Source organism: Moschus berezovskii, chromosome 12, assembly GCF_049115385.1.
Source record: "Moschus berezovskii isolate FMDL1 chromosome 12, NW_MosBer_1.0, whole genome shotgun sequence".
In the NCBI taxonomy this organism is placed as follows: domain Eukaryota; kingdom Metazoa; phylum Chordata; class Mammalia; order Artiodactyla; family Moschidae; genus Moschus; species Moschus berezovskii.
This window is the reverse complement of record NC_142471.1, coordinates 70,519,944-70,546,606: the sequence shown is the minus strand read 5'-3', so window position 1 is coordinate 70,546,606 and position 26,663 is coordinate 70,519,944. Positions and strand designations below refer to the sequence as shown.

At 38.6% G+C, this 26,663-nt stretch overlaps 1 protein-coding gene across 4 annotated transcripts in view; it reads left to right on the top strand.

Moving 5' to 3' along the window:
* CFAP43 (cilia and flagella associated protein 43) overlaps nucleotides 1-26,663 on the top strand; it is a 110,909-nt gene that overhangs the window by 27,074 nt on the left and 57,172 nt on the right. For 3 of the 4 annotated variants that reach the window (XM_055424713.2, XM_055424712.2, XM_055424711.2), the window contains 7 exons: nucleotides 2,270-2,429; nucleotides 6,846-6,913; nucleotides 8,549-8,680; nucleotides 13,272-13,388; nucleotides 16,591-16,671; nucleotides 21,693-21,841; nucleotides 23,408-23,511. In XM_055424713.2, the coding sequence (XP_055280688.2) occupies nucleotides 2,270-2,429; nucleotides 6,846-6,913; nucleotides 8,549-8,680; nucleotides 13,272-13,388; nucleotides 16,591-16,671; nucleotides 21,693-21,841; nucleotides 23,408-23,511 (811 nt within the window). Of the gene's footprint in view, nucleotides 1-2,269; nucleotides 2,430-6,845; nucleotides 6,914-8,548; nucleotides 8,681-13,271; nucleotides 13,389-16,590; nucleotides 16,672-21,692; nucleotides 21,842-23,407; nucleotides 23,512-26,663 lie in introns of those variants that run through there. The other variant, XM_055424714.2, reaches the window with a different exon arrangement.

Here is a 26,663-nt window from a genome sequence, read left to right as displayed (position 1 = left end):
AATAATGGTAGTCAGTAACTCTTTCCCCTCTGAGTCAAATCTTAGTTAGATACCACAAAAAATGTCATTGATCAGCAACAGTTTAATCCTTTTGAGTGATTTGCCCACTGGGTGGCCAAATTGTGACTCAAGTTTTATTTTCTAAGGATTCAAGGCTATGAGGGCATGAAATAGACCAACCATACATTAAAGATGACAAGATGACCTATCCTTTAAAAAAATTATGATGAGAAGTGCTTCTATACATGAAGCACTTATGCTTTCATATTTCATGGTCCATCTCAAATGACAATTCTCTCTCTGTCCATTTCCTTCACTCCATCAGGAAGAACAAATTGCTTTCTTGTAGTTTCTCTTGTAATATTTAAATACTCTTCTGCTATGAACTACCTTGTTTTCTGATTCTGATGTTTGTTGACACTACTTCTCCCTCAATATGTGAATTTCCTATTGAGAAGACGGATAATCTTAGCAATACAAGAGATCTCTCTGGTACAATACATGGTATATAATCAACACTCAGTAAATGTTTGTGGAAATACTAATATGCAAACATTTGTATCAGTTGGGAATCCAGTAGAATAATTACTTTGGCAGGGCTACCCCTGCTTTACCTTTCCTAAATTAAAGAGCAGTATATGCTATTTAAATAATTGAGTATTTATTACAATGGTGGCCTGCATTATCAAGTTTTGAATGGAAAAAATGGCTATTTATATGGGTTTACCATATTCCCCAACCATGAGACCTATTCCAACTTCCCCAGCTTTATTTTTCTTTCACAGCACTTTCAACACATAATATTTTATGTATGTATGTATGTATAATTTTTTTTCCTTAATTTCTTTTTGCTCTGTTTTCCCTCACCAGGATTAAGTCCCATGAGGGTAGATTTTTTTTTTTTGGTTTGTTTTGTTCATTGCTACATCCCTGTGCTTAGAACAGTGCATGATATGTAAATATTTGGCAGATGAATGAATAAATGAATGAAATAAATATGGATCTCTCAAAGAATATAAGAAGTCTATTAATTTGGCCATTAGCTTATTAAAAATGTTTTCTGTTCCTATGGCTATAAGGATGCCTAAAGAAAACAAAGACATTATGTTGTAGCTAATGTAATTCTAAATAATAGTATAGCATTAAAAAAAATCCTCAGTACTAAATGTTTTGTTATAAACAAATATGTAAATAGATAAATAAAAGTAAAGTGTAGTATGTTTGACTTGTTTAAATAGAAAGGAAAGAACACCATGCTATGTTACTTTATAGTACCCTGAATTCAGAATCTTAATCAGTGCTCTGGGGGGCAGAGGTGAGGGCGCATGTCCAAAATATTTTACCTCTGGGAAGATAACCAGGTGGTCCAGGACTTACAAGGAGGCCTACTCTGTGTGGACAGAAAGGGGGAGTGGCCTCTCCCCTGCTGGACAGAATGTTTAAAGCTACAGGGGACATAACACTGAGATATTATCATCTAAGGCAGAGATCAGCAAACTATCACCTGCCTTTATGTGACTTCAAGCAAGCTAAGACTGTTCTTTTACACTTTTTTAAATTGTTTAAAAAAGAAAGAAAGGGATATTACAAAGACCTATGTAGTCCACAAAGCTTATTTTTTACCTAGTCCTTTACAGGAAAAATTTGCCATAGACCCTTAGTTTTAGTTCCCAAAGCCAGTTTTTCTTCTAGGTACATTCCATAGCTTTTGTGCATTTCTCTCTGAGTTTTCCATGGAATCAAAGTCAGGTAGGATGTTTCATTAACTAGAGAGGCCTTGAGAACCAGACCAGGGGTCCTCTTCTCATTCTCCATTATAGAGAACTAAGCAGAGGGTTGAGGCCAACCACTCTATAGAAAAATCACATTCATGCCCCCTGCCATGAACCAGGAGAGAAAAGGTTGACCCAAATCTTCCTCAAATGGGGTTATTTTAGCTAAATAATGGCTTTCTTAGATCCAAGATATCAAAAAGTCCACCAAGAAACAGCATACAAATTATTACTCAAGACTTCTGCAAAAAACCTGACACCAGAACTCTCAATGTGTTGGCAAAAACCCCTAATATTTTTCCTAGGGAATTAAAATGTAGAGAGAGAAATGGAGCAGGAAGACGTTCATTTAGCTCTGGGCAAAGGGCAGGACCAATAAATGCATGTAGACACATATTAATTTGTTTTCATCTTGGAAATTGTTTTTGTTGAGTATTTCTCTGGCCCTTAAGCCATGACTGTTGTCTTAACACAAGGTTTTAAATCTTTCCTTGAAGCCTAAAGACGATCTGTATTCTTTGCTTCACCCGACTATGCACTGCTGGACTCCAACAAGTGACCTGTACGTTGGCTGTGAAGAGGGTCACCTTTTAATGGTTAATGGAGAAAACTTGAAGGTAACTGTGCTTAATAAGATAGAAGACGGACCACCAAGGGGTAAGAAACTGATTTGCTTCATCTTCCCAGAAGTGTAGCCATTGGTAATGGCTTTGCACTTGACAATGGATGTTTTGTTCCGTATTTTTCTCTTTCTAGAGACATCTTTGGTTCCTCCTCCTTCTTTATCCTCTAGTTAGTTACCGAGTCCTCTGGATGTTTCTTTTAGCTACCTATATTAAGTGTTCTATGCTCTAGACTTTCTACTCGCACTCTATATACATATTTCACATAATCCTTAAAACAAGTTCATACAGAAATACATTTTTATCTTCATGATATAGATGAAGAAATGGAGGCATTAAGAACTTAAGAAACATGCCTAAATTCACATAACTAGCAAACTATAGAGCTGACACCTGAACCCAGACAGTAAGACTTCAGAGTCCATGTTCTTACTATGCTGTATCCTTCCGTGTACATAGGTGCTCAGTTGCTCAGTTCTGTGCGACTCTTTGTGACCCCGTGGGCTATAGTCCACCAGGCTCCTCAGCCCATGAAATTTTCCAGGCAAGAATACTGGAGTGGGCTGCCATTTCTTACTTCAGGGTGTCTTCCCCACCCAGGGATCAGGCCTGCATCTCTTGCATCTCCTTTATTCGCAGGCAGATTCTTTACCACTAGCGCCACCTGGGAAGCCCTCCTCACAATATGCCTGTTTAATCCGCTAATAGGCCCTTCCCTGCCTTCCACAGTAACTCTTTCTCCATGAGACCTTCCTTTAGGACCAACCGCCATCTTGAAAATTACTTTCCATTGCCTCACTAGCATTTCTGAGAGAATTTGATCTCTTCTCCTTGGATCAAGTGTCCACTCCTGGTCCCATCAGAGTTGGCTTGGGTCAGAGAAGCCAATATCACCTTGTGTGAAGCGACATGTAGACACTTTGAGAAGGGAGTCTCACCAGGGCAAGTTCTCCAACCTGACCAATGCACTTTCCACTCTAATTCTTCTTATTGTTTCACACCTTGATTTCTGCAGCAACCATAGAGCTGATTTCATTGAGCTTAATCCATAGTTGACCCAAGTCAGGCATCCCATCCCTGCCAAACTGCCCTTCTTGAAGACCATTTTCCACATTTAACTCAAGGACGACTATGGCTTAATTCCAATCCCTCTCTGATCTTTTCTTACCTGTGCCGTTAATATTCCTGACTACTCCCTAGTATGAGTTTTCTGATCTAGCCAGTCATTTCTTCCCATCATTTCACAGACATTTCACAGCCAGCTCATTCCCTTGTCACCTTTCACTCTGAATCCTCCAGTTTGCAGCTCAAACACCACATCCTACAGCAAGTCTTCCCCATCTACACGTCTTCATATACTCTCTCTCCTGTTCCCTGACTCACACTCCACTGTGAAAGTAAAGCCATTAGGTTCAGCTTTCCTACCCCAGCCTGCCACACTGCCCCCACCTCACTCTTCCCATTGCTCTCATCTGTACTCTCCAGGCCTGGGCCACCCTCTGATCTTATGTTCACAATGCCATCCCTCAGCTCTCTAAAAAATAAGTCTCTCTTCTGGCCTGTCATTCCAGTTCCAGCTCTCCCACTTGAGCCTCATAGAAGTTCTCATCATTTCTGTACTCTCTCTAATATCTGCCTGCTGGCATTGGGAGTTACCTTTGTCTAGGATGCCATGTCTTCCTCTCTACCTAGTGAAATTATCCATCGTGGAGCCTCTGTGTCCTCAATCCAACCTACAGGCAAACTCGGGTGCCCCATCTGGGGTTCCATCAGACTCACATCTTTGTTAGAGCCTCGTCCTCTGCTGTTATCAAAATATAATGCCTCCTGTGCCTGACTGTCCTTCCCAGTCAGTCAGTTTATTTGCTCAGTCATGTCTGACTCTTTGCGACCCCATGGACTGCAGCACGCCAGGCCTCCTTGTCCATCACCAACTCCCAGAGCTTGCTCAAACTCATGTCCATTGAGTCGGTGATGCCATCCAAACATCTCATCCTCTGTCGTCCCTTTCTCCTCCTGCCTTCAATCTTTCCCAGCATCAGGGTCTTTTCAAATGAGTCAGCTCTTTGCATCAGGTGGCCAAAGTATTGGAGTTTCAGCTTCAGCATCAGTCCTTCCAATGAATATTCAGGACTGATCTCCTTTAGGATGGACTGGTTGTATCTCCTTGCAGTTCAAGGAACTCTCAAGAGTCTTCTCCAACACCGCAGTTCAAAAGCATACATTCTTCAGTGCTCAGCTTTCTTTATAGTCCAACTCTCACATCCATACATGACTACTGGAAAAACCATAGCCTTGACTAGACGGACCTTTTTTGGCAAAGTAATGTCTCTCCTTTTTAATATGCTGTCTAGGTTGGTCATAGCTTTTCTTCCAAGGAGTAAGCATCTTTTAATTTCATGGCTGCCAGTCACCATCTGCAGTGATTTTGGAGCCCCCCAAAATGAAGGGTGTCACGGTTTCCATTGTTTCCCCATCTATTTGCCATGAAGTGATGGGACTGGATGCCATAATCTTAGTTTTCTGAATGTTGAGCTTTAAGCCAGCTTTTTCACTTTCCTCTTTCACTTTCATCAAGAGGCTCTTTAGTTCTTCTTCACTTTCTGCCTTAAGGGTGGTATCATCTGCATATCTGAGGTTATTGTTATTTCTCCCAGCAATCTTGTTTCCAGCTTGTGCTTCATCCAGCCCAGCATTTTGCATGATGAACTCTGTATATAAGTTAAATAAGACTCTCTTTCCCACTAGTCATCAACTCTGAAGTTAGGAACAGTGACTTCAACTTTGGCTCTATAGTTTAATCCCAGAGATTGCTAGAGGGTAAATTGGCACCTCTTTGTGTTTTTAAAGTGAATTATAAAACAATATTTCTCATTTCCAAATTTCTATTTTGTGATATTTTATACAATTTAGGACTTAGTTGTATATAGTCTTTTTTTTAGCCATACTGCACAGCATATGGGATCTTAGTTCCCCAATCAAAGATTGAACCTGCACCCCTTGCAGTGAAAGTTGAGAGTCTTAACTACTGGACCTCCAGGGAAGTCCCTGTACATAGTCTTTTATTGCTAATTCCATCCTATATACTATTTCTTATCATTTTCATGATACATGTATTAAAATACTTCCAAATAAATGTTTTCTATCTTCTACAATGTGGAGGACACTGGTGCCTTTGAGTTAATATAGGTGGCAAATATATAATCTCATAATCAACAGCCTCAAGGTATTTATATTTTATTATACAGAATAAGACAAGTCGACACATAATTGCAGCCAGGAAAATCAAGATGTGAGGAAAGCTTATGACGCTTTGGAAATACAGATGAGGGAAAAATGCCAAATTAAGTCATGTTGTAGGTGGCATTTGAAATAGCCCTTAAAGGATAGGTTCACAGGCAGAGATGAGGGTAGGTGAAATTTTGGACAATGGTATCTGTGTAAACAAGAAAACATGGGGAAGGTTGAGAAACAAGAAGTTGTCCAGTTTGTCTGGAGCATCAAGTGTTATGCATAAATAGTGGGAGTAAAGGGACATCTAAGTGATACTGCATCTGACCTTGAATGTCTGACTAAGGTGTTTATACCTAATCCATCTGACAGTGGAATGACATCAACTCCTGAGTGGAGATGTACCCCAATTGGAACTGTGCTTGAGGACATAAATTATCCATAGTCCAGGAAAGGAGTGGCCATAAGCTGCAGGCATCTAGACTAGGCCAGAGTCATAGCAATGGACTCTGGTGGCAGCTGGATTAAAGAGAAGAAACTCCTGGGAGGTGAACAGTCTTTGGAGGAAAGGGCACTATGCGAAATGCTGAGCAGGTAGTATGCAATAAAGAAAAGTCTGGCAGGTGTCTCTGAGCCTTTGATCTTGTAGTTCCTGCAGTTTATCTACATAAAAGCTAGTGTGCTTTTTGTGACTTTCCCCCAGGACAATATTTTATTAATAACAAAGATCTTATAAATCTTTTTTTAATTTTTACTTTTAAAAATCCACTATGTTTTATTTATGGAGGTACAAATTTATATGCCATAAAATATGCAAATCTTAAGTATACAGCTTAATAATGATATAGTTTTTGTCTTTTTCCCCCCTGGCCTCTTAAAATCTCTGATAATTTCTTTCCTTAAAAAAGGAAATATATTTACTATATAATTCCACAATGTTACTCCCATAGATCTGATGATACAGAACATAAAAAAAAAGCAACTTGTATGATTTACCATTAATCATTAATTTATCATTATCATCAGTAACCATTACAAAGCAGCTTTTATTCTTTATTGTTTGAGAGGCACCATAGCATATATTCTGATAGGAAGTTGATCTGTAGAAAAAGGAATTACAAAGAAATGAATAGTTCTAGTAAAGCAAGTGAGACCGATTACTGTGTATGGCACTTTTAATTATGTGTCACCTGTTTTACTTTGTTTTTCTTTCCCAAAGTTGAAAGAAATCTTATCAGTCCAGTCACCATGGCGTATCAGAAGGGAGGCGTGCTTGCTTCTGGAATTGTAATGTATTTTTTCTTCAAAATTAATTGCTTTCAAGAAAATATATAAACACCTGAAGCTAACATAATGTTATAAATTAACTACACTTCAATTAAAAATGGTTTAAAAATATTTCAAATGGAAAAAGAAAATATACAAAATTTCTATTTGCTGCCATTTACTATGATGAACCATAATATGTGATATCAAATTCTGTCAGTTTATTAATTAAAATTCTTTTTTCAGGAGATGCTATTGTAAAACTTTTTATTACAAATAATATATATATATATACACAAAATTATAGAAAACATTATAGTGAATTATCATATGTCTGTCTTATTGCAAATAAACAAAAATAAAATTAAAAAATCCACCACCCGAAAACATACACACACACACTCAAAGGAGTCAAGTCTTACAGAGTTCACCAATCAGTAAGTGGAGAAGCTGGAAATTGAACCCAAGCATGGTAAACTCCAAAGTCCTTTCTCTTATTTTTTAGGGCACACAGCTTGAGTAAGTAAGAAAAGGGGCCAGACCATGTTACTTTTCCATGTGGTTGTAATCAATGCTAAGGTTTGAAGCCAACCTACAGTAAAATTTCAGGTCTACTGCTAGCTGTCCCAAACCACTGTTAGCTTTGTCTCTTCTTTTGCTACAGATCACACCTCTAGGAACCTAAGGGCAGCTGCAAAATGCTGTCAGAATGAAAGCTCCACCAACAGGAAGCAGTCTGGAGCTCATAAACCTACATTTAGCTCATAATCTCCTCTCCCCAACCTTGCAATGGACTACCTCCTTCTACATTTAGTCTGCATTTGTCCTTCTCAAGTCACCCTTGGTGGTCCTCTTTTTTTTTAAATCTAGTTTAAAGGAAAGCTTGGAGCATCTGCTCTGGTGATGATGAGCTTGGAGAAAGCACCTTGCACATTTTTCCCGAGGCCCCAAGTCTGAACCAAGCCATCTCACAAATACCTCTTAGTCATTAGGGGGTCTAATCTAGAAATGATGGCTGAGTTTGCCCAAAATCTTTTCATTACTGTAAAAATAAGTTCTTCTTGAAAGTAGTTAAATTAACCTAAAACTGTTTACAACTTGCTGATCAACATTTAACCAACCCATTTTTACTGGATACTTGCCCTGTTTCTAGCACTGTGTGGAAAACTAGAAAGGAGACTACAAAGGAAATAAACAGCACACTCCCTACCTTTGAGTCATTTAGAGATTTAAGAAATGCACACAATAATGATAGAACATACATGAAGGCTAAGGTCCTTTGAAGTAAGGAGACTGCTGAATACCAGCCACATGGTAAACTCTGCCTCATCTACCCCACGTCCTTCATCATGAAGAATGTGGTAAGGTGATAAATATTAAGAAGTTCAAAGAAAGGGGAGATTAGTAAAATTTTAGGTAATTGAAAATGTTTCAGAAAAAAAGATAAAATTAAAACTTGACCAGGAAACATGGTTAAAAATTGGCTAAATAAAGGTAAGAAGACAGAGCATTCTAGATAATGTAAACATAGATGATGTTTCCTAAAATGAACAGTAGATGCTAATCAATAAATCTTAGCTGATTTGATGAGGAAAGTATACTATGCATGGACTGAGACTAATTTTCTTCATTTATCTCATTGTTTTTGGTTTCTAGGATGGCTTTGTGTATTCTTTATTTATTAAAGATACAAATTATAAAGTGGAGGATTTTCTTGAGGTTGAAAGGCCGGTGGAACATTTGCTATTTTCTCCTAGTTACAGAATGTTGCTGATTCAGACAGACAAGGTATGATAGAGGGTGATTTCTTGATAAGTTTTCAGATATTATTATCATCATTGCATGACAGGAATGAAGGGCAGAATGTGCTGCATACTGATCCATTACTAGTCAGGACTCTTTAGCTTGCAAATGAAAAATCAGCCAATTTAAAAGTCCAGGCAACACTTGAGTGTTTGTTTCTTCTTTTTGTGCATATATAACTGAAAGCAAGCAAGGAATATGAATATGGGCGCTCCCATGTTGCTACTAGCCTTGTTTTTCTGCCATATCTTAGCTCTGTTTCCTCTCTACTTCCTCCCTTTCTATGAAGATGGTGTCAAAAGAACCTCCCGAAACTCCAGTTTTATATTTTTATCTTCTTGGTGACCTTAGTAGAAAGATACCAGTTGGAAAAAAAATGTCCTGCAACCTGGACTAACTGTACTAACTTGGGTCACCTTTCTACCCCTGGGTCAATTACTATGTCCAGAGGGATTCCAAACTCTCATTGACCAGGCCTAGGTAACATGTCTAACCTTGGTGCCTAGGTAGAGTCATCTCGGTTTAGTTCAGTTCAGTCACTCAGTCATGTCCAACTCTTTGCGACCCCATGAACTGCAGCACACCAGGCTTCCCTGTTCATCTCCAACTCCCAGAGTTTACTCATACTTATGTCCATTGGGTCGGTGATGCCATCCAATGATCCCATCCTCTGTCATCTACTCAAACATAAACTGAGATTGTGGTAATGGGTGGTTCTCTAAGGAGAGTATAGGTTCTGTAAGAGAAGAAGGGAGGGAAATAAATGCAGGATAAAATCAAATGCCCACATGAATTATACTGTTAGGAAGACTCCTAAGTCAGGAATAGCAGTTTATATTGCTGGGCAATGATTTTAGATAAATTACGAGTAAAATTGAATGATTTTTTTTGCCTAAAAGAAATTGAAACTGAAATATGGAAAGACTCAAGTTTCTGTAATTACCAGAAGTTAAAACAACTGTGTTAATGATGTTTTAATAGATGAAAAACTTGAAGTATCTATGGAGGACAGAAAACAATAAAAAATGTAACCTAAGAGAAGGGAGAAAGACACAAATAGAAATCATACAAAAGAAAAATATACTTACAAAGTAAAAATTAAATGCATATGTCTGTCAGAAGACTGGACGCAGCCAAAGAGAGAATAGATGAACTTGAAGATAGATTGGAAGAAGTTATTCAGAATGTACCCAAGAGACGAAAGTGTACAAAATACAGAAGGGAGGGTAAGAGAAATGAATGATATAGTGAAAAGATCTAACATGTATTTGATTGGAATTCCAAAGATGAGAGTCAGACAGAAGCAATATTTAAGGAGATATTTTCCAGAACTGATTTAAGACATGAATTTATAGCTTCAGGAGGCCCAGTGAATCCCAAGCAGGATACATAAAAAGATATACACACCTAGACTTAACAGTGTGAAACAGTTGAAAACTAAAGACAGAGAAAATCTTAAAAGTAGTCAGAGAGAAAACCAGATTATTTCAAGGGACTTTCAATTAGGCTAACAGCTGACTTCTTTGGCAATAATATAAGTAAGAAAGAGTAGAATGATATCTTCCATGTAGTTCAGGGGTCAGCAAACTGTGGACACATGGGCCAAAACCAGCCTCCTGCTTGTTTCTGTAAATAAAGTTTTACTGGAACACAGTCAGACCCACTTGTTTATGTATTGTCTGTGGCTGCTTTCACACTGCAATGGTAGTATTAAGTAGTTGTGAGAGACCACACGGCCTGCCTAGCCTAAAATATTTATTGGTTGTCCCTTTATGGAAAAAGTTTGCTGACCCCTGATTTAGTGAAATAAGGTTACTATCACTGAATTTGATACCCAGGGAAAATACTTGTCAGTATAGGGATGAAAAATGACATTTTTAGAAATGAGCATTTGTTAGTACGTCATCACTAGAGAAAATTCTAAAGAATGTACTTCAGGCAGAAGGAAAATGATCCCAGATGGAAAGACTGTGATGCAAAAAGAATGAAGAGCAGTAGTAAATGTGTGGAGAAATGTAAGTGAAGACTGACTGTATAAAACAACAAAAATAATGTGAAGTTGGAGGGAAAGGAGTGTGCTGTGTGCTTAGTCGCTCAGCTGTGTCTGACTCTTTGCAACCCTTTGGACTGCAGCCCACCAGTCTCCTCTGTCCATGGGATTTTTCAGACAAGAGTACTAGAGCAGGTTGCCATTTCCTTCTCCAGGGGATCATCCAGACTCAGGGATCAAAACTGAGTCTTCTGCATTGGCAGGTAAATTCTTTCACCTGCTGAAAGAGTAAAGGTTTTAAGTTCTTCTAATTAAGTATACGTGTTCTGACCTGTAAGGTAACCATAAAAGAACTGAAACATTAGATGAAATTTCCACATAATAGAGGGGCAAGGTGGAAGTGTTAAAGAAAGCAACCCAAAAGAAGGTAAGAAAAGAGAAGAAAAGATACACAAGCAACTGAGAAGAAAATAGGAAGCATAAATTAAAGTGTAATGTTTAATCTCAAATATACTAGTAATTATAATTAAAGCAAAACAAAATAGTTGATCAGTTAAAAGGCAAAGATTAGCGTATTTGATTTAAAAAAAAGCCAGATCTAACTATGCACTGTTTTCAAGTGACATATCTAAAGCATAAGATTGAAAGTAAATTTTTAAAAATATAGTAACATTGAAAGCAAATTAAAAATTGATAGTGAAATAAAAAGATAGGAAAAGATATATCATGCAAACATTAACCAAAAGAAAGTCTTTGGCGATATATTAATATTAGACAAAGTAGACTTCTCGGCAAAAATCATTCCTAAGGATAAATGAGTTTATTAATATTTTCGAATAGTAAAAAGTTAAATTCACTAGAAGTCTATAAACTTTTAAGATATATATGTACCAAATAAAATGGCTTCAAAATATATAAAGTAAAACATGATAAAATGACAAGGAATAGCAAAGTCATGATCTCAACAGATTTTAATATACTTTTGTCAGTACTTAAATAAATGTGTGTACTTAACACAGTAGCCAACGTGAGAAAAGCATCTCTACTACTCAGATCCCTCCAGTGATTGCCTATGTTATTCTGAGCAAAAGCCAAAATCTTCACTATGCTTTACAAGGTTCTTCATGATGTGGACTCCACTCCCCACCCTGGCCTTATCTCCTACTGGTGGTCTTGTTCACCCTGCTTCAGTCATGCTGGCCATCATGTAAGCTTTTTGTACTTACCAGGTTTGCTCCTCCCTCAGAGTGCATTGGCTGTTCCTTCTGTCTGGAATGCATTCCCCACAGAGTCCACATGAATACCTTCCTCATTTCCTTCAAGTCTTTTCCCTAAACTCACCTTCTCAGTAAAGTGTTTCTTAGACACTCAGGTTTGAATTCTGCCCTCTTATTTTGCCATGTCATATACTCTTTCCCTGCTTTATTTTTTTCTTTCTACAATCATTGCTCTTTAACTTATAATATATATTATTTAGATATCTTATTTATTGACTGAATCCCCCAGCAGAACGTAAACTCCATGAAGGCAGGGAATTTTTGTCTGTCTTGTCCTCTGATGTAGCCCCCGCATCCAGAGCTGTGTCTGGCACAGTGTGTCCACTCCATATCTGTTGAAAGAATGAATGAAAGGTAAAATCAGTAAATACCAACCAAATCTTAAACTTTACAGAGTTGTGTTTTTTTACATAAACAAGAATAAAAACATTCATGTTTAATAAAAACTTGTGATCAGTTTAAAGCAGACTTCTTATTGCTAGTAACCTACCCTAGTATAGTTACTTGGCAGAGACGCATACGGTACAGGATAGATTTTTTTTGGAGAGGTGAATTTGGAACCTGAGAATGATAAACAAGTTTTAAAGTAACAGCTTTAGACACACTGTTACTTTAAAATTTGTTTATCATTCTCAGGTTCCAAATTCACCTCTCCAAAAAAAACCTATCCTGTACCGTATGCGTCTCTGCCAAGTAACTATACTAAAGCTGAAACTCCAATACTTCGGCCACCTCATGTGAAGAGTTGACTCACTGGAAAAGACTCTGATGCTGGGAGGGATTGGGGGCAGGAGGAGAACGGGATGGCAGAGAATGAGATGGCTGGATTGCATCACCGACTCGATGGACGTGAGTTTGAGGGAACTCCAGGAGTTGGTGATGGACAGGGAGGCCTGGCGTGCTGTGATTCATGGGGTCACAAAGAGTCGGACACGACTGAGAGACTGAACTGAACTGAACAACTTTTTTGGTTTTCCACATTCTTCAAACTTTCTTCATAAATAGACATACTTTTTGAAGTCAGGAAAAAGTGCTTCATTATGTTTCGCAACCTAAAAAACGAATGCCTGGAAATGGAGAAAAGAAGTCTTATTTCTTGAATATTTTAAGTGATGAGTGAATGCAAGGATCAATAAAACAAATATTTAGATTTTAAACTCCTCAAGGTCAGGGCCTTACTGAGTTTATCTCTACTTTCCCATCACATTTTCCCACACAGTGTCTTGTTTACAGTGAACATTTAATAACTACTTTTTCAACAGAACACACAACAATTGCATTATTTTTTTCTTTTTTGGTATATTTACAGGGGTCTATTTTTATTTATACTTTTGGTGAGGAGCCAACCTTTGAAAAAGTCCTAGAGGCTTGTGATGGGAAATTTCAGGCAACAGACTTTATCACACCTGGAAATGAATACTGCATGGTAAGGAATATTGCCTTTGTTCCACAATAGGATTTAAGGATGAGATTTAGAAGTTATATGCAACCTGTTTCAAATAGGAAGCAGAGTGTACTCTTGAAGATGCAGTAGAAATGTCAGCCACTTCCATCATCAGATCTACTCCCCAGTTAAAATGACATCATTACATTGTGACTTCATAATATTAAGTCTCTGAACATGACCAAAGCAATTAAAATCTTAAGAGCCATCCTGTTTGTATTCACCATCCAAGCTTTCCAAGCCATATCTTTAAACACATTCATTGCTAGTGAGTTGTCAGCACTCATTTTACCCTTTTTCAGTGATCCCGCCCCATCTGAAAATGAAAATGAAATAGTTGCCATGCATAAAACATGTATTCAGTCTACTTAAAAAAAAAAAAACCCACCCTCTACATTTAGAAAAGAAAAAATTTTTCTGATGTTTAACTGTTTACCTTTAGTTGATCTCAAGAAATGTAATTCACTTTCCATATGATTCATCAACAAATCCATTAAGATTTTGGGAACTCTAACAAATATTAATAAAAAGATACATAAACTATGGAATAGGTAACACTTAAGAGTTCTTCCCTAGATTCAACTAGTCCATTCTAAAGGAGATCAGTCCTGGGTGTTCATTGGAATGACTGATGCTAAAGCTGAAGCTCCAATACTTTGGCCACCTCATGCGAAGAGTTGACTCACTGGAAAAGACTCTGATGCTGGGAGGGATTGGGGGCGGGAGGAGAAGGGGATGACAGAGAATGAGATGGCTGGATGGCATCACTGACTCGATGGAGGTGAGTTTAAGTGAACTCCGGGAATTGGTGATGGACAGGGATGCCTGGTGTGCTGTGATTCATGGGGTCGCAGAGAGTCGGACACGACTGAGAGACTGAACTGAAATGAACTGAACTGAAGAGTCTTCAGTCGTCAGATTCTGATTATATGATTTTTCTTGCAGATATTCTCTGATAAAAATTAAATTAAATAAAAATTAAGACAAGATTTTCACGTTTAGAATTTAGATACTTGATCCACAACATCATGTACTCACTCACAAAACAGAATTTAAACTGTATCACATTGCAGTTACTTTAAAATGCTTTCAGTCTTGATCCTGTGAAAGAAAAATGAACAAGATGAACTTTGGGTTTCCAGTCTGGCATGTAAAGAACCTTACAACAAGGGGAAAGAAAAGCTGAATAAACTTAAAATCAACCATTCCTCTGAGACCCATCATAGAATTGGGGTCACAGGGGAAACCACTGCCCCCAAAATTATAGAGACAGACAGGCAGATGTAAAGAATCATAGCTTGCTGGAGCAGATACCCAGAAGTAGAAACCAGCCCTGGAGCCAGTACCCAGGAGAATTACAATGGGAGAATCTGCACATCTCAGACCAAAAACAAGGACACTAGAGGCAGTTTTAGTTTCTGACACATTCAGCTACAGCAGACAATAAACACAGTCTAACTCCTAGCCAGATAAACATAAAACCCCATATTACAGCCTACTTAATTCATATCCTTTTACCCAGTACATCATGTCCAGCTTTTAACAAAAATTATAAGGCATACTAAAAGACAGTAATAGTTAGAAGATACAGAGAAAGCATCAGAACCAGACTCAGATATTGTTGTATCTGAAAATAATTACAAAGATGTAATTTATCAGGCCAGAAATTTAAAACAACTATGATTAATATACTAAGGGGTCTTATGAAAACAGTGGGCAACATGAAAGAATGATTGGAAAATATAAGTAGAGATATGAAAACACTAAGAAAGAAAATAAGAAATATTAGAAATATAAAACACTGTAACAGAAATGAAGAATGCCTTTGGTGGGCTCATCAATAGACTGAATATTGCAGAGGTAAGAATCAATAAGCTTGAAGAAATGTCAGGAGAACCTGCAACACTGAAATTCAAAAAGAAAAAAGAATCAAAAAGAACAGAATATCCAAGAACATGGGACAATTATAAAAGGTATAGCATACACATAATAGGAATACCAGAAGGAGAAGAAAGGAAGGAAGGAACAGAGGAAATGTTTGAAGTAATAATGGCTGAGAACTTTTCAAAATTAATGTCAGACACCAAACTACAGATCTGGGAAGCTCAGAGAACACTAGAAGGATAAACACCAAAAAAATTTATGCCAACACATATTAAGCGAAGAAGAACTAAAGAGTCTCTTGAAAGTGAAAGAGGAGAGTGAAAAAGTTGGCTTAAAACTCAACATTCAGAAAACTAAGATCATGGCATCAGGTCCCATCACTTCATGGCAAGTAGATGGGGAAACAATGAAAACAGTGACAAACTTTACTTTCTTGGGCTCCAAAATCACTGCAGATGGTGACTGCAGCCATGAAATTAAAAGAAAGACACTTACTCCTTGGAAGAAGTTATGACCAACCTAGACAGCATATTAAAAAGCAGAGACATTACTTTACGTATTAAATACATGTTTAATATGCATTTAATACATATCAAATACATATTTACATATTACTTTACATATTAAAAAGCAGAGACATTACAACAAAGGTCCATGTAGTTAAAGCTGTGGGTTTTCCAGTAGTCATGTATGGATGTGAGAGTTGGACTGTGAAGAAAGCTGAGCGCCGAAGAATTGATGCTTTTGAACTGTAGTGTTGGAGAAGACCCTTGAGAGTCCCTTGGACTGCAAGGAGATCCGATCAGTCACTTCTGAAGGAAATCAGTCCTGAATATTCATTGGAAGGACTGATGCTGAAGCTGAAACTCCAATACTTTGGCCATCTTATGCGAAGAACTGACTCATTTGAAAAGATCCTGATGCTGGGAAAGATTGAAGGTGGGAGGAGAAGGGGACGACTGAGGATGAGATGGTTGGATGGCATCATCGACTCAATGGACTTGAGTTTGAGTAAACTGTGAGTTGGTGATGGACAGGGAGACCTGGCGTGCTGCAGTCCATGGGGTCGCAGAGTTAGACATGACTGAGCAACTGAACTGAACTGAACTGAAAGGTAATAGTTAATATTTGTTTAAATCAGAAGTATTAACATTGAGATTGTAAAGTAATTTTAATCCACATAAATAAAATGAAATTTTATTTTAAATCATCAGTGATTGACATACTAGAAAGAAATTGAGAAGATGCTCCTGTAGCAGTCTTGTTTTCCATTTGAGTTTTATTTTTCTTTCTTTTACAGACACTCACACAGTCAGGGGAAGTTTGTGTTTGGGGTATAGAGGACGGTGCTTGTGTCAGCAGGATTTATCTGAATATCCAAGTAAGTGTGCCTTATAAAGGGATTTTTTAAAAATATTGAATTCTAATCCAACCTACTTTTTTGTGTTCACATGTCAACAGTCTGTGGAAATATTTGTTACAGAGACATTAATGTATTTTACCTTATGTTTAGAGTAATTCTTGTGTATAAAGTACATTCCACAGCCCAGAGGGTAGAACATAAGGTATTGTATTGGTATATGGGAAAGAACAAACTTTTCCTTGGTGGCAATTATTTCTGAAACCCTAGTGATTTATATCTCACTCATGCTGCAAATTCACTGTGGATTGACAGGATCTCTTTTCTTCCCTGGTCTTTCAGGGAACAAAGCCGACAGAGGCTCCACCAATTAATAGCTCCTCAGAACGTGGGATGGGCTTCCCACGTGACTCAGTGGTAAAGAATCCACCTGACAATGCAGAAGATGCAGGAGACAAGGGTTCAGTTTCTGGGTTGGGAAGACCCCCTGGAGGAGGAAATGGCAACCCACTCCAGTATTCCTGCCTGAAGAATTCCAAGCATAGCGGAGCCTGGCAGGCTACAGTCCATGGGGTCACAAAGAGTCGGACACAATTGAGCGACTGACCATGCATGCACACCATGGGATGGGAAGAGTTCTGGAGAGCCTTGAACTAGCAATGAAGTGTTTTTAATAAAAAATGAAACATTCCTTGGCCGTAGCTAGGTAAATGGCCCCATCTAACCTCTAGGGGATCTAGTTAGAAATGAAAGAAAGGTGCCACTCTAACCAGCTTGAGCCAAAAATGAAAAAGTGTGGGCTATTGACTCAATTTGGAGAAGAAAATGGCAACCCACTCCTGTGTTCTTGCCTGGAGAATCCCAAGGATGGGGGAGCCTGGTGGGCTTCCGTCTATGGGGTCACACAGAGTCGGACACGACTGAAGTGACTTAGCAGCAGTAGCAGTAGCAGCATTGACTCAATTAACTATAAAGTATAGAGCTTCTCTGGGCTCAGCTGTGGCTTTATCCAGCAACTCAAATGATATTACCAAGGATCTCGTCTTTCTGTCTGTCTGTGTACTATGTCTTAATTTCATCTAAGACTTCGTGTGATACCCAAATGCCACAAATACCAACCTCACATCAGATCATCAGGGAAGAAAACCTCCTACAATGGTAGGAGGAAGAGAAAAGTTTCTCCTTTTCAGAAGGCTTAGTAAATATATCCTAATGTCTTAATAACACCCCTGAACTAATCACTGTGGACAAGGGCATGAGAAATGCTAGTTGGCTTAAAATCAGCCTTGGAAATGAGACTTAGATCTATTCCACTCAACTGAAAATAGGAGAAAGATGGTTTCTTAAAGGATATTCAAGAAATTTTCCAGAAGGAAGGTGTACGTTTGCCGGGTGACAAACTACAGTTGCCCACCTAAACCTAAGTATAACCTACCATAAGGTGATACCATTCTTTCCACCATGATCATGGTGCACATAAAATAATATTTTAAAAGTATAAAAAGACAAAGAAACAATGGTAAGGCTATTTTTTCTTAAATTATCATTTTTTTCTGTATTTCATAATTCTCCATGAGATATGGATATAGATAGTAGGGAGAAAAGTTACAATCCTTCTCTACTGTAAATTAAAATCTCAATTAATAGTGCAAGATGAACCATCATACTTCGTATAAGAGGATACAAAATGCAAAAGATATATAATTCAATGAGATAAGTAAATTCATCCTAAAAAGTAAAGATAAAAATTCTTACCTAAAAGAATATGTGTAGACTCCATAATCAGTGTGGCAAAAGTCTATATGTATTCATTTCTGTTAGAATTACTAGAACTAGAAAAATCTTAAAAGTTCATCTGATCACACCTCTTTTTACAGATGAGAGACATACAAAACTAAGGGTCTGTATAATCAGAACTTACCTTGCACTTCCCAGCTAAGGCGGGATGGGAAAGTCGCTCAGTCGTGTCCGACTCTTTGCGAGCCCCTGTTAATTGGTGGAGCCTCTGTTGGCTTTGTTCCCTGAAAGACCAGGGAAGAAAAGAGATCCTGTCAATCCACAGTGAATTTGCAGCATGAGTGAGATATAAATCACTAGGGTTTCAGAAATAAGTGCCACCAAGGAAAAGTTTGTTCTTTCCCATATACCAATACCATACCTTGGGCTATACAGTCCTTGGAATTCTCCAGGCCAAAATACTGGAGTGGGTGGCCTTTCCCTTCTCCAGGGGATCTTCCCAACCCAGGGATCAAACCCAGGTCTCCCACATTGCAGGCAGATTCTTTACCAACTGAGCCACAAGGGAAGCCCAAGAATATTGGACTGTGTAGACTATACCTTCTCCATTGGATCTTCCCAACCCAGGAATCAAACCAGGGTCTCCTGCATTGCAGGTGGATTCTTTATCAACTGAGCCACCAGGGAAGCCCAAGGAGGGATCTAGTTACCATCAAAATACCTTCTTTCTGCTTCAGATATCTTCCTTTCCCCTGACCAGAAGGGAGAGATTTGGGCAACTGTCACAGTTAAGCAGACATCCCTTCATTGAGCTCAAAACCAAGCATGGTACATTCATGCAGATCAGCCTTTGTTGGGGAGAATCAGTGATTTCTCCTTACTGAAGATTACTGCTGCCCTCTGGAGAATTGATAAGTGGGTTGATCCAGCAGTACAGAGGCTAGATCTCCCTGCCTATGCCCAGGATTGTATTTTCCATGAACATTTTAGGTAGTGGTCCTCAGAGAACCCTGCTTAGCATCATGATGGCAGGATGCCCAAACACTAATACCTTCACTTGATATTACCTGCCAGGGTAACTAAGATCCCTCCAAATATTGCTGTATATTTTTAGCCTAGTCAACTATTGCCCTAGAATGGAGGGTAAGTTCAACTGATTGTGTTGAGGAAACACAGATCAGTTCAGTTCAGTCACTCAGTCGTGTCCGACTTTCCGTGACCCCATGAATCACAGCACACCAGGCCTCCCTGTCCATCACCAACTCCCAGAGTTCACTCAAACTCATGTCCACAGAGTCGGTGATGCCATCCAGCCATCTCATTCTCTGTCGTCCCCGTCTCCTCCCACCCCCAATCCCTTCCAGCATCAGAGTCTTCCAGTGAGTCAACTCTTTGCATGAGGTGGCCAAAGTATTGGAGTTTCAGTTTTAGCATCAGTCCTTCCAATGAACACCCAGGTTGATCTCCTCTAGAATGGACTGGTTGGATCTCCTTGCAGTCCAAGGGACTCTCAAGAGTCTTCTCCAGCACCACAGTTCAAAAGCATCAATTCTTCGACGATCAGCTTTCTTCACAGTACAACTCTCACATCCATGAGCTCCCATAAAGGTTTTCAGCTAAAAAAAACCTCCAAACCCTCACCACTTTGTTCCCAGTTTCATACTGAGATACCAATAGACTCAACCTGGTTAAGCCTCAGAAAATTCACTTTAAAAAATAAAATGAAAACCTCAATGGAGAAACTGCATTCTAATGAGGCAGGACACCTGAGTTTTCCTCTGAGCTTTGTTATCAGCTTTGGGATCCTGGGGGCAAATTGCTACATTTTTCTTTGCCTCTGCTTTCTAATCTGCAAAAGGATGATCTCAAGATCTTTTCCATTTTTAACATTCTGTTATTTTATTCAAAACAACCTCCAAAATGTCATTATGTTACCTACAGGGGTCCCCCTCTCTGGTGTTTCTTATGCCAATAGAGCAAGACTGAGTTCAGTTCAACAGCAAAGGAAAATCTTATTCTTTGATCAGAGGGTGGAGAGGTGGGAGCTCTCCTTCTAGAGCGCATGCTTTCATCACAGGGAGTGGCTGAGGCTGCTCTATAGAGTTCTCCTTGGGGGAGGGCAGAGTTGTCATGAGGCCAGTCCAGCCATGCTGCTTCCCTCGAGATCCAAATTCTGGGTGCAGCAGCTCTGTGCACAGCTGCCATCTTAAGTCTTGAATTGAGGTGTTACTGGCAGTACGTCTCCACACGGCCACGGAGTTCAGGTGTTGCAGCGGTCTCACACTAAGAACTCTTGTCTGAAGTGCTGGGTACAAGACTGCTGCACATGTACCCTGTGAGCAGGTGAAATTAGACTAAAGCACAAATGAAGAGCTTAGACCTTATCACCTAGTTTCCATCTGACTTTTCTGGAGGACCCCAGTGGGCTTTGTCAGTGAAAACTATAGAGAAATGATTATGATTCCTTAAGTATCATGACCACAAATTTGTTCTCTTAGATATCATCTTTTGTAAATGACTGTTAGATAAGCAGGAATCTGTGATGCGTTTCTTTGATGACAGGCCACGTGCTCCACAAGGTTATTTTTTGAAGTCTTCCTCAGTTATACCAGCATCCCAGGATCTACTATTATCCAGCAGATGAATGCTGATTTTAAAAAAATCACTAACATTCAATAAAGATGTCCAAAAGATGCTAGGAATGTGTTTTAAATTTCCTATTTTATTTTTCATTATTATCAAGTATAATCATTTTCTAATGAATTAAGGATAAAAATGAAACCATGGTTTAAAGTTCAGGCAATTTTCTCATATTTTTATCATTCCAATTTTAGGATAAAAGAGTGTGATGTATAGATCCCTATGACCTCTTATGTGATTGATTAGCTGAAGAATGTTGAGAGTATAATTTGTAATACGACATGACACTTGCCACTCTTCCCGTTCTGCGGGCTTTTCAAATAGACTAGAATTCTTAACTGTAGGAAAGCACGCTTCATTTTCTGGTGCAGTGAAGCTGGGGTTTAATTTTACTTTTTATTGAAGTTAATTGATTTACAGTATTGTGTTAATTTTTTAGGTGAACAGCATAGTGATTCAGTATTTTTGTAAAGTATACTCAATTATAGCTTATTATAAGATTAGTGGGTATAATTCCCTGTGCTATATACAGTGTACCCTTTTGCTACTGTGTTTTATATCTAGTAGTTTATGTCTGTTAATCCCATACCCCTATTTTACCCTGCCCCCCCTTTGGTTTGCCATATTTGTGAGTCTGTTTCTGATTTGCATCTGTCTTTAAACAGGCAACAGTTCTGGCTTGCTCTCCATCCTCCCTCTCTGCAGCCGTGGGGACCGAGGATGGCCTTGTCTACTTCCTCGATGTCCGGGATGTTGAATCCCCTCATGAAGTTCATAAGTCCTTTCTCTCTGAATCACCTGTGCAGCACCTCCTGTAAGTACCGCCTGTTTCTGGCAGCAACTTTGTCAGGCCTGTCTGTTGAGAATTCCACTGAAGTTTTAACTTTTTTTAGGTTTTACATGTGTTGTTTTGAAAATTAGTATATTGACTCAGTTCTACATTCAAGAAATACAGAGGTGTATATAGTGCAATACAGTTTCCCACTGTTATCCCCAAATACCCAGTTCTCCTCCTTGGAGACAGCTTGTTACTAGTTTCTTGTGTCTTTTTACTGGACAAATTTTATTCACAAACGAGCAGAAAAATAATTACTTCCTTTTAATTGCATGAATGTGTATCAAGCACTTAGAGTGTACCAGGAACTTCTGTTGTATTAACCTCGTGAGATGGGTATTCTTATTGTCTCCATTTTAAAGATAAGGAAGATGATACACAAAGAATTTAAATAACAATTAATATCACACATGTTGTAAATGGCAAATGTTGAGATTTGAACCCAGGCAATTGGGCTCCACAGTCATTGCCTTTGCTCTTATAGGGTAGCAAACCATATATAATGTTCTGTGCCACAATTTTTTTCACTTAATGGTATATCTTAGAGAAAGTCTTCTAACCACACATGAAGACCTTCATTCTTTTTTTACAGCTACATAGTATTCCATCACATGGAATACATTCCATAATTTTTAAGACAGTATATTGATAGACATTTAGATGATTTCAAATTTTTTGAAACAGTACTTTTTAGAAGACAGCATAGAGACACTGAGTTTAGACTTACTATATTGTTATTATTATATCTTTGATTAATTTATCATAATACTAAGTGTTAACAAGAAATGACATTTTTGCCCTGCTTTACAGCTTGATGTGCTGTTACATATTGTAGTTTATTGAATGTGACACTTGTCAAACATTCAGAAAAGTATTATGCTTGTCCCTGTTTCACAAGTGAGATAATTTAGGTTCAGAAAGAAGCATTTGCCAAGATTAGTAAGCTAGCACTGGAAGGAGCTGGGTTTCCACCAACTGTGCTGTTCCTACAAGCTCTGCTGCCTCTGTAGGGAAGGATCTGTAATCTCTCTCCATTTACATTCCACTCCTCTGTATCATTTTTTTGGCACCTCTCCTTTCTCAGATGTTTCTCTCTTATCCTAATTTGCATTTCCCACTTTTTCTAATTTGATCAAAGTATAGAAACATTTTGCTACATTCTTCTTCTTTCTGCCAGGACTGGTACTGAGGGGCATTGGAATGCTCCACTCATCTCTAATTTGAGAATTGCTTATGTCCACCTGAAATATCAGAAAGCTTTACTGTCATATTCCGTTCACTTGTGATGACATAGTTGCCCGCTTTTAGTGATTCTTCTTGACCATATACTTGTAAGTTGCAATTTAGAAACAATATTAGCCTAAAATGTAATGATTACATTTATGTATAATCACTTACCTTTTATAAGGGCTGATAATATTAAAAATCATAAACCATAAGAATAATTGGTTTTGGATTTATCTCCATGATGTCTTTCAATAAATTTGTTTACCATCTTATTAGTGAAACAAGTAGAATCTGATAATCATATTTCTTCTTTTCTAGGTATGACCAGAGAGGAATGTATGTATTAGTTGGAACATTAGAAGGACACATCTTTGTTATCAATGCCAAACCCTCAAGTTTATTTGAGATTCTTGGATTCATAGGTACTTACACTGAATTCTTTTTTCCCCAATCTGGGCAGCATATGGGATCTTAGTGCCTTGACCAGGGATCAAACCCATGCCCCCTACCCTGGGAGCACAGAGTCTTAACCACCAGATCGCCAGGAAAGTTGCCATAGAATGCTTATTAACTTAAGATATTGGTCAATTTATTCTAAAGAATTTAAAGTTGTGAAAATGGGGCCATGGTGAAGCAATTACTTGTAGCATGTTTTCTAAAACAGAAACATTTAAATAGCTGTTCAAAGTTACTAAGGAGAATTCCCATATCATATTTAGAAGTGTTGGTACATCTACTTGGTATACAGTTGATATTAAATAACTCTTCTTGAATCAGTTGATGAATTAATGAAATGGCTAAGTGTTTCTAATGTTACTGCAAATGGAAGTTGAGTTGGTTTATCCCTGAAATACTTTTTTAAAAAACGTTTCTTTATGTATTTGGCTGTGCTGGGTCTTAGTTGCCGCACCAGAATCTTTAGCTGTGGCGTGCAGGATCTGTAGTTGTAGCATGTGGAATCTAGTTCCCCAACCAGAGGTTGAACCAGGCCCCCTGCATTGGGAGTGTGGAGTCTTGGCCACTGAACCACCAGGGAAGTCCCGAAATAACTTTTAAAATAGTATTTGATCTCTATGTAACTAAGATATCTAAAGAAAGTTTTGTTGCATGCATCTTTACTTTGTGCTTTCACCACCGAGGGCTCGGGTTCAGCCCCTGGTTGGGGAACTAAGATCCTATAAGCCATGTGGTGTGGCCAAAAATAAGTAAATGAATAAAATGTTTTAAAAAATGACATTCAGCTTTTTCAGAAATGTGTGTCCAAATGCCCAGGTAAACCACAGAACTGACAGGCGAGATAGCACTTTGGTGATAAATAATAAGAACTAATACTTTTCTCTCTGGCTTTATATGCCAAATATAAACGTAAATTTTCAAATCTATGTACTGATTTTTAAAAATTGGGTGCCTACTAAGTATAAAATGCTGAACCTAGGCCCTGTGGAAGTGTGAAAATGTCAAGGAAGAAATTTAGTGGAGGAGGAATAGCAGAGTGCTGTGTAGGCTCAGGAAAAGAAGTAATTAATTCTCGGGTGTGAAGAAAGGAGTGGAGGTGAAGAGGAGGCACAGAGAATTCGGAGCAGGAGAATTTTCCAAGGGTTTAAAGTAGTGGAGGAATTGTAGCATGTATATTATCATAAGTGACCAGTCCAGGTTCGACGCATAAATTTTCCTCTGTTCAAAAAAATAAAAAATAAAGTAGTGGAGGATGAGACTTGTTGACATTCTAGCTCTGGACAAAAGCTTGAGCAACGGCACTTGGAATGGTAAGAAGTCTGGCATAACAAGTATTTGAGTTTACCAGATGTGATCATGATGACAAGGTTTGAAACAAAGTGGAGGGTCTTGAACATCATCCCAAGGAGTTTGGACTTTGTTCTGTAGTTAATGACACATCATCAGACATTTTCAAGATGGGACTAGTGTGATTTGATTTGGTTTTTAGGCATCAGTGTGAAGGCTGGAGAAGAAAGGCAAGAGAATGGAATTAAAAAATTCAGAAAAACATAGTAACTCACACAAGAAATGCTATTAGTCATAACAAAAGCCAACATTTATTGAAGGAGTCCTTATCATGTAATATCTAGTATTCTAAGTACTTGGCATGTGTTAATTCATTTAATTCTTATAGGCAACTTTTGTGAGGTAGAGACCACTATTATGCCCAGTTTAAAGAGAAGGCAATTGAGGCAAATGAGGTTAAGTATTTGTCCAAAGCCACACAGGTAGCCAGGACTCAAGCTCGGCAAGTCTGACTTCAGAGCTTGTGCTCTTATCCACAGTGAACAAGATCATGTGGCAGTCATGAAAAGGGGAAGGAGTGGACAGCTATGAATGATGGAATTGGTAGAACTTGATAATTGATTGTATGTGAAAGGAAGGGATCAGCAATGACTCTGAAGTTTCTAACCCAGATCGTGGAAGTTTGTGCTGTCATCAGTTGAAGTAAAAACTCAAGGGAAAAGAAAGTTATGGAGGCTGAGGGATAAGGTGAGCTGATGAGCTCTGTAGAGTTGAAGCCAATAAGATCTTCATTTGGAGATATTTACCATTAATTCAGAAATGAAGATTTGTAGTTCAAAGTTTAATGATGGAATTCTGATCTTGAAATCATGGAAGCTCATGAGACGGTTTAAGACAGAGTTAAAGCAAACCCAACTGTGTAATGAGGTCAAACAGGTAACTAAATATGTAAATTAGATGGCATGGTGTGTGGTAAGACTGATGGCTGACCTCAGAATGGGTACCAGTCCTGCCTAAATGTTCCATTGTTTAACATATCTTGTCATTCAGAGTATAGGATGGGAAAAGCTACTTACTCTGAAGTTGTAGGCAGAGAAGACAAGGCAGTGAAGAAAACTAAAGATGGGCGAGAGAACTGAGAGTCACCCGCACCAGGAAGAGCTTGAAGAAGGAAGGCTGTATGAATGGTGGACCGCGGCAGAAGTGGCAGTGGCATGAGGGCTAGGATGAGGCAGTCACTGTGTGAGCCCAGGGAGAGCTACTCCTTTGGGACAGAGAGACAGAGTTTCAGGTGGGAATGGCAGTCAGAAAAGGAAGTTGGTAACCAGCAATTTCTGCTCTCAGATGTTTGCAGTGGAGAAAAGAGAATTAGTAACTGGTGGGGAAACAGGGTTGAAGGAACATTCTAATCTGAAGATAGGGGAGTCCTGAGGCCTTAATAGGAGAAGACATAAAAGACCCAAGGAAATTAAAAGAGGTAATTAATAGCACATGGTGTAATAAAATATTGGAGGCGCAGGCTCAAAATCACAGATGGAAAGGGTTACATTTTATTACTAAAATTGTCAAGAAATGAAGAGGGAAGATAAGAACAGGAAATGTGAGATTCAGGATAAGAAAGTGAAGTCAAGTCTATGTCAGATGTTCTCTGTCTCCCTTGTTCAGTAAGAGGAAAGGTTGCCCTATAAACACCTGAGGGGACAGGCAGAGACGGGGCCTGAGACGGTGGAACACACAGAACAGTAGCTGAGGGGAGTGGCGGTAGTGAGGCTGGAAAGAATCCACGGTGGGCCCCAGGCAAGGCACCTTGCAGAAGTGGGATGCGCTGGCC